This window comes from Aotus nancymaae, unplaced genomic scaffold (assembly GCF_030222135.1).
Source record: "Aotus nancymaae isolate 86718 unplaced genomic scaffold, 86718_ANA_hifiasm-v0.15.2.pri h1tg000010l, whole genome shotgun sequence".
NCBI classification, from domain to species: Eukaryota; Metazoa; Chordata; class Mammalia; order Primates; family Aotidae; genus Aotus; species Aotus nancymaae.
Window position 1 is genome coordinate 4966084 of NW_026988421.1, and position 11417 is coordinate 4977500.

The 11417-nt window shown below is 45.0% G+C and overlaps 1 protein-coding gene across 1 annotated transcript in view; it reads left to right on the top strand.

Annotated features, from left to right (window-relative positions):
- ADAM12 (ADAM metallopeptidase domain 12) overlaps window positions 1-11417 on the top strand; it is a 402598-nt gene that overhangs the window by 289405 nt on the left and 101776 nt on the right. The window contains exon 8 of the mRNA XM_012464187.2: window positions 8293-8479. Within this exon, the coding sequence (XP_012319610.2) occupies window positions 8293-8479 (187 nt within the window). The remainder of the gene's footprint in view (window positions 1-8292; window positions 8480-11417) is intronic.

The window sequence follows — 11417 nt, forward strand, 5'->3', positions numbered from 1 at the left end:
GGAAACAGTGCAGGAATAGATGGGCCCTCCCAAAGGTCAGACGGTTCATATTCGTCATTCTGGCCGATCCACTTTTTAAAAACTATTTAAAGTGCGGTAGATCGTATGAAGGAGGAAATTGCCATGGAATGGAGGTAAAACCACTTTGACCTTCACCTTTGCATTTGTGGCACTTGCTCCACCAGCTGTCTGACTAGCCCACCTGGCTCTCCTCCAACCTCTGGCCAGGTGTCTCAAGCCAGGTTTCTACACTGCTTCCCTTCTGCTTCCTCCCACGGAGGTCTTTGGACTTCCGGGTGAACTCCGTGAGAGCCATCCCTGGGAGAACACCTCAGCTGTTCTCAGGAATCTTGTTGGACACGTGTGTGAGTCAGCGAGAGGCTTTGACGCACAGGCCACAGGAAGCCACGGTGGTTTTGCCAGGTGCCACCTACTCTGAAGGATACTCAAAGTCAAGTCTCTCAGCTCTCCCCAGGTCCCACTGTCAGTCAAAATTCAGGATGTCTTAATCCAAACTCCTCTGGGTAGGTCCCCAGACTGGTTCTCTACCTGACCTCTCGTCCAGAAGGTCCACACCATCTCAAGCTGATAAGCCCAACCCCAAGGAGATTTCTGTCACCTACCTCAGCCACCCAGAACCTGCACGCTCTCCCCTGTGGCAGCTCCTTCATCCCTCTCTTCTGTCACCATCCTCGTTCAACCCCCCTCTTAAATTTGAAAATTGCCTCCCCCACTATGCTTCCATCTCTACCCCTCCTTTCATCACCATGTTGTACATTCTAGAAGGTCATATTTCAAAAACACTCCTTGATCATATCATAGATCCCGCCAACCCACTGCACTCTAGCCCCCCAGGGCTCTCCATGGCTCACATGTCAAAGGCACTAATTCAATCTGATGCTGGTACAATGTCCCGCAGATATTTAGTGATCACTTACTCACCTACTGGTCACGTGTGACCATGCCAGTTGCAGTGCCGGTTCTGAGAAAAACAACAGAAATAAGGAAAATATTTCCTGGGTGTGTAAAGAGAGCCAGAGATCAAGGGAATAAAATGTTGTAAGTGACAGGAAGCAGGTTGCACAAAACCATCTGAGGAATTCTGCAGCAGGGCCCCAGATGCTGGGGATCCCGAAAGAAGGGTTGGCTAGCCTGGACCTCGAAGGTCATACATCAGCCTGGAAGGTCATCCTCAGCATGAGGGCTGTGTGTGATCCTGCAGAGGAGGCCGACCATCCAGTGTGATTGAGGACAAGTGACCAGGCCCAGGAGCCAGGTACCGACTGGGACATCCTGGCCCTGCCGCTCATCAGCTGTATGGCTGTGTCTGTTTCACAGGGCTCCCTTAACAAACTGCCATAAACTGAATGGCTTCAAACAACAGAACTCTAGTCTCTCACTGTTCCGCAGGCCAGAAGTCTGAAATCAAGGGGTCAGCAGGACTGGTTTCTTCTTCTGCAGGGTCTATGGAAGAATCCCTCCCACATCTCCCGCCTGGCTTCGGGTGGCATCTGGCCATCGCTGGGTGTGCGTTGACTTGTAGCTGTCACTCCCATTTCTGCTTTCTTCTTCGCTTGGCCTTCTTCCCTGCGTCTGTGTGTCTCCTCTTCAGTCGAGGACATGTGTCATTAGATTCATGGCCCACCCTAATCCAGGACAATCTCATCTTGAGATCCTTAATTGAATTATGTTTGCAAAGTCCCTTTTCCAAATAAGGTCACATTCACAGGTCCAGAGATTAAGACTTAAACATATCTTTTCTGGGGGACGGGGACACTATTGTACCCCCTACAGTGACCTGGGGCTCTCATCTTTATTTTCCTCATTAGTGAAGTGGGCTCATCTTACCTGCTTTACAGGATTGCCATAAATATTGGAGAAAATAATACATTCGAGAGCCTGGCACATGGGGACCATGAAGCGTCGAGAGTGACTGTTGATAGGTCCAGAATTTTGGGGGGGAATGACGAACATGTTCTGCAGTTAGACAGTGGTGATGTTTACATGACTCAGTGAATGTGCTAAAGACCACTGGATCTCACACTTTCAAGGGGTGAACTTAATGTTATGTGAACTATTTTTATATAACACTGTAATTTTAAAAAGGAGTCTGACTCGGGGAATCTTTTTATACATCATGGCTGCTATTATTATTGATGTGCTGGTAATAACACTTTTTTCTTTTTTGAGACGGTATCTCACTCACTCAGCCACCCAGGCTGGAGTACAGTGGTGTAATCTTGGCTCACTGCAATCTCCACCTCCCGGGTTCAAGTGATTCTCCAACCGCAGCCTCCCAAGTAGCTGGGATTACAGGAATGCGCCACCATGCACAGTTAATTTTTGTATTTTTAGTAGAAATGGGGTTTCACAGTGTTGCCCAGGCTGAACTGGAACTCCTGACCTCAAGTAATCTTCCAGTTTCAGCTCCAAAAGTGCCGGGATTACAGGCATGGGCCACTGCACCCAGCCCTTGGTAATTACTACCCTTAAGATGTTTTGTCACAGTTGAAACTCTTACCTCTTCTGTCGCGCTCCCACTCCCTGGTCATGAGTTCTATTTGAAATGGGAACCACAGGCGAGGTGTCTTTGCATGTCCAGCCTAGTGCCTTCCACACAGTAAAGGGATAAAGCAGATTTGTTTTGATTGTACCTGAGTAGTTCACATAGAAATGACTGAAACCCTGTGGCGCTTATGTGTTAAGTAATAATGCTGCCACGGCTGTTTATCAAACATGTAGGGGTGAGATATTACTTTTACCCACAAGTTCCTCCAAAAAAAAAGAAATCCCAAATTAAATTTCATGCCAACTGCTTTTCCACCGTATGATTGACAGCCCCACACTGAGACCAAAAGTCTTTTTCTAGCAAATTCAGTTAGCAGCTGGACACGGAACCAGCCAGGATAATTCGTGTTTTCTAATCATCATCATATTACAGGCAGTCAAAATCCGTGTGCCACCCTCCTGCTTGCCGGGACGCAGTCAGAAAAATCAGGATCAGACAGCACGAGGCGGCCCTGGTGCCTGCTGCACCCTGGCTTTGGAGATTAAAAACGGAATTTTCCGAAGGACAAAAACTTATCTTGAGGAAATATAGGTCTCCTGAGTGTTCACTTTGAAAGCTAAAATAATCAACTAATAAAATTTTAATAGATTCCTCTGTTTCCAGTCAAGGGAAAACAACAGGATTTCACGTTGTAAAGGAAGGCTGCTGGTTTTTAAGGCAGTGGCTCCATTTTCTCTTTCTAATTCTAGTCCTTTCCTTTTCTTATGCTCCTGCTGGTTCCCGGCCCCTCATGCCTCTCAAAACTGCACAAAGGGAAGCAGGCGAGTGTGGGGTTGAGAGGACCAAGCCTGGGACACACAGGTCCCGACTGGGTCCCCAGCTCTGTCACCTGCGCACCTTGGACAGTGGGGTCATGGCGAGAGCTGCAGCCATGGTCAGCAGAGTGATCAACGTGTGGAGCACGGCCCAGAACTTGGACCCTAGAAGAGTGCCACAGGGGGTGACCCTGACCACCCTGAGAACCCCTTTCTCTCTGCCCCAGAACTTGGCCTGAGTCTGTGGTGATGGCTGGCTGACCTCCTGTCCCTCTAGAGAGGGAGCCCACGGTCTTCATCTTTCCCCAACACTGGAGACTTTTCTCATCTTTACCCCTACACTACCAAGGGAGAAAGAACCCCACATGCAAAGTCCACTGGATTTAAATTCCATGCTCTGAGATTAACCAATTTCAAGTTTACAACTAAATATCTCTGACATTCAACTTAACAAATTACATTCACTTATCTAACTCAGGGCCAGCAGGGCTGTGAGAACATCAAAATGTTGTATCTCGCAAACCTGAATGCTTGAATTTTGTGTCCACTGTTGTTTCCAGCAATCTTTAGAGCTAAATGATTAATTATACCCAAGACAGTCCAAAGCGATTACTTAATTAAGCTTATTATAGGCTGCCAATTGTTTGCAGAAAAGGGAAGGCCTTCACCCTGGTTTCTCAACATCTGGCCTTTGGATGACTTAAAAGATAAAAAAAGATAAGAGAATAGTTTTAGTCTAAGTAACAGTTGCTAGAATTTTTCCACTAAGTGTAAGAACGTTTTCAGTAATTCACTTCTCATGATTAGAACATGGTGACATATTTTACAGTAAGTGTTCAGCTTATTTAGATCCAATGTAAAATTGAAAATGTTGCAATACCGAATGAAATGTTACTGCCGTTTTCTTTTTAGGGCAGAATCGATGGTGTTCATTTCCATTTTCCCCTGACTTTTTTTTTTTTTTGAGAGGGAGTCTCTCTCATCCTGTCACCCAGGCTGGAGTGCAGTGGCATAATCTTGGCTCACTGGACCCTCCGCCTCCCAGGTTCAAGCAACTCTCCCACCTCAGCTTCCCAAGTAGCTGGGACTGCATGTGCGCACCACCACTCCAGGCTACTTTTTGTATTTTCAGTAGAGATGGGGTTTCATCGTGTTGGCCAGGCTGGTCTCGAACACCTGACCTCAGGTGATCCACCCACCTCAGCCTCCCAAAGTGCTGGGATTGCGGGCCTGAGCCGCCGCGCCCCGCCTCCCCTTGCCCATTTTTTACAGTTCATGTCCTTAATTTAGGCTTTAAAAACCAACCTTAATAAACAAAAATCCTCTTCTACATAGTCCAAAGTTAGAAATCTACATTTTATTTCAGGAAGAACATTTCAGAAAAAGAGAAAACACAAGCCACCCCACAGAGTTGATAACCAAAGTGACCCTGAATGATCTATTTGGTGATGCGCATGGACACAAGTGTCGAGGAGACAGCAGTTCATATCATGACTTTTCATCAGTCTGGCCTTTGGATGACTTAAAAGAGACAGGAGAACATTTTTGTGACTACCGAGCAACTTCTACAAATTTGGGATTTGAAAATATTAAAAAATATTTTAGTTACTCCCAACTACGTTGGACTCCCTCTTCTCTGAAGCATTAACTGTTACAGTTCAAATGTGTATCTTAGCTCTCACATGATTTCTAACTGTCCCGGCTATCTTGATGCTGCCTTATCAGTTAGGATATGAGCATCCTGAGTGTGGAATATCTGTTTCTCCCATTGCCCATAACAACTCATAAAACAGGATTGGTGGAGTAAGCCAGTTAAATAATAAGGAATTGGCCGGGCGCGGTGGCTCACGCCTGTAATCCCAGCACTTTGGGAGGCTGAGGCGGGTAGATCACGAGGTCAAGAGATCGAGACCATCCTGGTCAACATGGTGAAACCCCGTCTCTACTAATACAAAAAATTAGCTGGGCATGGTGGCGCGTGCCTGTAATCCCAGCTACTCAGGAGGCTGAGGCAGGAGAATTGCCTGAACCCAGGAGGCGGAGGTTGCGGTGAGCCGAGATCGCGCCATTGCACTCCAGCCTGGGTAACAAGAGCGAAACTCTGTCTCAAAAAAAAAAAAGGAATTAATTAGTCTGTATTAATTAGCAAGATGTTGCGGTTGTGTATGTTGGGGCTCTCTATATGCTGAGCTGAAGAAAAACCCTCGAGGTCTCTCTGGCCGCTGGCAACCACCTTTACCCCATCTGCCTCTCCCAAAGCACAGGATGAAGTTGTTCTCTGAAGTTCCCTTATCAGCCTAAACTATAGACCCTCCAAAAAAGAAATCATTCACCTTGGTCCCTCTGTGAGTTTTCGTTAACTAACGTCACAGGAAGAAGGAGTGAAGCCTGTCGACACATCCAGACAGACTTTTGTCATAAACTGTAGTCTGCTCTGCGGGCCCAAAGGACTTGGTCCCAGGCCATTGTATGTTCTTCAAGCCCAATTAACTCCCCTAAAAATGACTTACTCATCCCCTAAAATTATCCATGCATCTCTATCTCCCTTTCTCCTAGGAAGAAGGGTATATAACCATCTGTATCCCCATTGAGTAATCATCCTTCTGTAAGTCACCTGTGCCATAATGTTAAATAAAATTGTCTGTCTTTTCTCCTATAAGATTTCTGCCTTTTGTCGGTTGACTTTTAGTGAAGCTTCAGAGGGCAAAGGGGAAAATTTTTCCCTTAGCCCCTACAGGTGTGTATGTGACTTGTTCTAGGGAGAGTCTAAGGAGGTCTGTATCTCACGAAAGGTTGGTGAGATGAATTCTGCTTGGAGATTTTGTGTGTTTCTAAAGTGAAGAGATCATGGTCACCTTGCTAAATAACGTAAGGTACTAGACACGTGGGAATTCAGAGCTGCCAGTTTGCTGTTACCCAAATTGTCATTTCTCCAAATAAAACCTTTCTCTCAGCATCAGGAAGCACCTTTCAAATTAAAGCACTTCACTGCCCCACCTTAGCAAAGAGAGAAATGAAAACCAACCTGCAGGCCAAGGTCCCCATCATTTGAAGGAACCTGGCAGCCCAAGGCTAGCATTACTCATTCCAGGGAGTGGGACGTGGCCTTAGCTGTGAGCTCCAGAAGGTCAGACATGTGTCATGATCCACGGCTAAATGTCACCTTCTGTCTCTGCAGGTTAGAGTCTTCAGCAAATTTGTCCATTTTTAGAAAGAATCTATGCTTTTATTCCCAAACCTAAAGGTTGGTTCAAAAGGTTCTTTCTTAGTTATTGTCATCCCCAGAAATGTATTTATATTATTAATGTTATCTTTTATATCAGGGAGCCATGAGTGACCAGTGTTCCTATGAGCAGATGGGTTAACAAAATATAAGACTTGCCTGAAATTGTCAGTCTTTTGATTAACATGCTAACAGATGCCTAATTCATGGATCTGCCCTTATTAGTAGTAAAGAGAGCTACTACCCCTCGAGCACTGACTTGGGGCCTCCCCTGGGCTAAGCGTTTTGACTCAATGACATAGCAACCCTGACAAGTAGGTACCATTATCCCCATTTTACAGGTGAAGAAACCAAGGCTCAAAGAGACTAAGAAACTTAGTTCAGGTCATATAACTAGTAAGTAACAGACCTGAACTCAAACCCAGAACTGCCAGACTCCAGAGGCTGCCCTCGCAACACTGGGCTGGCACTTGTCCCTGTGGTGTTCTCGATTCCAGAAAGAGCTAAACATGGGATCCAGAGCCCAGACCTCGGCCTCGAAGGAACAGTACTGATGATTTGTGTATTAAGTGGGTTCCTTTATTCACACATCTCCCACACATTAAGTAAATACAAAAAATATAAATTTGTACTCATTCTTATAATTCCAGCAACAACTATTTTGGGAATAGGGTGGATAAGGATAAATAATTAGATGTAGAAATTGTCCTTTTATAAAAAGATTTCCTAATGGCTTTGCAGCAACTTGGTTGGAACTAGGGCCATTATTCTAAGTGAAGTAACTCAGGAATTGAAAACCAAAAATGGCATTTTCTCACTTCTAAGTAGAAAGTAAGCTATGGGTATGCAAAGGCATCCAGAGTAATATAATGGACATTGGAGATGCAGAAGGGGGAGGGCAGGAGGTGAGGGAGGAATCAAAGACTATCTGTGGGGTGCAGTGTGCACTGCTCAGACTTCACCATTGCACAGTTTATCCACGTAACTAGAATCTGCTGTACCCCGAGGCTATCGAAATTTTATTTTATTTTATTTTATTTTATTTTTTGAGACGAGTGTCGCACTCTCTCCCAGGCTGGAGTGCAATGGCGCGATCGTGGCTCACTGCAACCTCTGCCTCCTGGACTCAAGCAGTTCTTCTGCCTCAGCCTCCCAAGTAGCTGGCATTACAGGTGTCTGCCACCACACCCAGCAATTTTTTTTCTTTTTTTGTATTTTTAGTAGAGATGGGGTTTCACTATGTTGGCCAGGCTGGTCTCTAACTCCTGACCTCGTGATCTACCTGCCTCGGCCTCCCAAAGTGCTGGGAGTACAGGCATGAGCCACCACGCCTGGCCTTGAAATTTTTTTAAAAATTAAACATTTCCCTTCTGAAATATGTCTGGTAATTCAGATACAGTTATCTTCTAAGCAGTTAAAACATCTTTTTCCTCCTTCTTCTTCCTGGCAATGTATCTTTGAGACATTAAAAAAAAAAGATAAAAACACACAAAAGCAAAATGCACTGTATTCTTTACCATAAAATATTTCAAACAAAAGAAAATTCCAAGGCTAACTTTCCAAAAGATTTGCAAAATGAATCAATGCAAACATATGGCACAGAAACATCCTTTCCCATTAAACTCTGAGAAAATAAATAAATTGGTATTTCTCTTTTCGTTCTCTCTCTTATTAAGAACTGTGCGTTAGCCATAAACAAGCTGTCCTTAAAAATTACATGTTTTTCCTTATTTCTTTTTCAACAGGGGACTTATTATGTTTGAAAATGAAACCTATGTCTTAGAACCAATGAAAAATGCAACCAACAGATACAAACTCTTCCCAGCGAAGAACCCGGAAAGTGTCTGGGGTTCGTGTGGATTGCATCACAACACATCAAGCCTTACTGCACATAACATGTTCCTGCCACCCTCTCAGACGTGGGCAAGAAGGGTAAGAAGGATACACAACTTTGTGTTTCTGGGAAGCTAGGAGCTCAAGTTGTGGATGTCCAGCACTAGGACATCTGGAGAAATGTTGCCACCCAGATGATGTGGTGTCTGGGGGATGGAAGTGCCTAGTTTATCTGTGGGTGGTAGACATTATATGGTGAAGCACAGCCATAACCCCAAATCTCCATCACCATATTGCACATGCCAGCCTCAGACTCCATTAAAACATGCTGGGTAAAGTCACATCGTTGGGGTCAGAGAATGACAAAATCATCATTCATGGGATCTCCCAAGAGATCCTCCTGTGGTCCTAGGCCCAGGGTTGGCCCCACCATGGCAAGCAAGACAGCATGGCACCCTGACCCACTCTCGAGCAGCTCTTCTTCCACTGGAGCCGAAAGACCACATAGAGACTTCTTCATTAGCAAGTTTGGGTTCTCATTATAAGTTGCAGAAAAAGTCTCACTCTTTGCCCACACGGTTGTGCAGAGGTGAATGGGGCCTTCCCCACGTGGTATGGCTCAGGAGTCTTGCTTACCTGTACAGTCCAAGCTGCAAATGTTTGTCCTAGTTCCCTCCTGGGACCTTCCAAGCAGTCTGTGTTTTCTGCCACCAGCTCCCGGATCTGCTCATAAAAGGTCTTCCTTTTTGCAGCAGCACTGGAAAGAGTGGTTGCCTGAGGGAGTCTGTGCTTGTGTAACCCCATGAAACCTCCACCCCAAAGGGCGGCCTGCCCCTTTTCTGTCTGGCATTATGAGGGCAACAGAGACCACAGTAGAGCTCTTTTTTTTTTTTTTTTTTGAGACGGAGTTTCGCTCTTGTTACCCAGGCTGGAGTGCAATGGCGTGATCTCGGCTCACCGCAACCTCCGCCTCCTGGGTTCAGGCAATTCTCCTGCCTCAGCCTCCCGAGTAGCTGGGATTACCGGCACGCGCCACCACGCCCAGCTAATTTTTTGTATTTTTAGTAGAGACAGGGTTTCACCATGTTGACCAGGATGGTCTCGATCTCTTGACCTCGTGATCCACCCGCCTCGGCCTCCCAAAGTGCTGGGATTACAGGCATGAGCCACCGCACCCGGCCCAGTAGAGCTCTTTTAACAAGGATTAAAGGCGATCGTTCCCAACATTTGGCTGGATGCCCTGAATTTAAATGAGCAGAAACAGATAGGAAATCATCAACAATTTCCTGATTTTTCATTTCTGGATTTCCTGTTCCTCTTGTGCTTATACTTGACTGTCCGGGAATGTTTCTTCTGGGTTCCTCCTAACGTTGTCTCCTGACTTAACTTCGGTAGACCCCTGCTTAGCACTCAACATTTAATGAATATTATTCTTGGTTCATTCTAAATCATGTTTCTACTGGGAAACAGTAGAGGTTATCCCAAATAATGCCTTCTCATTCTTAGAATTCCCTTCATACCTGTGGATGGGTGTCTGTTCCCCTAAAACTGCTCTTATCTGAACCAGTTCAGGACTTTTAACTCTAATTTTACATTCATTCTTTCAGTCCAGGCATTCTGCTTGTGTGTGTTTCTAAGAGTTTCTGTGGCAAGTGCTCATGACCTCTTTTTCGTTTCCTGCCCCATCGCAGGATGGGGAGGAACTCTTCCATCTGGTACTATGGCTCACCTTGACATTGCTGCTTGGTGGCAGAAGACTGTCCTAATCCCAAGGAACAGAGCTTGAAAATTCTCCTCCTCAACCTCCCCCCCACAAGCTCAGGAGACTTTTCATCCTGTGCTTCTCCCGGCTACCTGTCTTAGTGATGGATTTAAAGATCAGCCTCTGTGGTCCCACAGCGTGTTTATTTTTCTCTTCAAAGCTTTTGCCTTTGATTCCAAACCTTGGAGAAGATGTGATGAAGCTGCAGCTCTCCTGCTCATAAACAAGTAGAACAGTTGCATTTTGTTTTCCAGGCTCTCTGCTCTGAGTGCCCTGTTGAATGCACGCTGCCTACGTTATGAGATTTGTAACTTGATAGTTTAAATGACCCTCAAATATGTTTGTGGTTTCATTTAGGGGTACGAACTTGGTCTGTACTTGCCAGCCATATTTTAATTCTTTCAGCTTACAGCTCTCTAGAAGCATGATTGTAATATCCAATCATTTAGACTTGTGGAGAAATGGTGAGAATGGAATAACAACAGAGTTTTGTTAATAATGCATATTTTAGTGCAAATGAACCTTTAAGTTGAAAAGAGAAGGCATCGATGCTCTAGAAAGAGCTGTGATTGTTTTTATGGAAGGGAAAGCATCTTTGACTTAAAATGCATGTATGTAATGAAAATGGTGAGAAAGATAATTTCTAATATGTGGAATCCTTGCAAACTGGAATTCTATGGGAGATTGTTTTGGTTAGCACCTATGGTAAATATGAAAGGGACATTTCCTGCCCCACTTACCCTGCCTTTATTTCACTCTTAAAAAAAAAAAAAAATCAATGGAAAGGCTGCTGCCTAATCTTGTTTATGCAATGCAGCAACTGCATTTGCTTTTTCCCTGCATTTTTCTGTCCCCACTAGATGTGAACTATTGCAAAGACTGGTTTGCAGACTCTTGATTTTTCTGCAGACGTTTGCGTTTTTCTTCACAGAGCATTGGGAATAAATCCGCGCTCAGGGTACACACTGGCTGTGATATAAACCTGAGCTATTGTTTGTCATTTTTACAAGGCTCTACATTAGATTTTAGTGAGAACCCAAGTTGCCCCTCGAAGGGCACAGAGAAACAGGGAGTGTCACCGTCAGCTCTTTGTCTCTGTGGATTTTTCAGTCCAGCCTGAAGCCTCCTTACTGTTCAGCTCCCCCACGGAGGACTCTTCCCTCTCCGCTGGCTACTCATTCAAGAATGCAAACCAATTTTAACATCAGCCTAAGCAAGCTCTGAGCGAGACAAAGATGGTAAATCTACTGGAGAAAATCGCATAAGACATCCCAA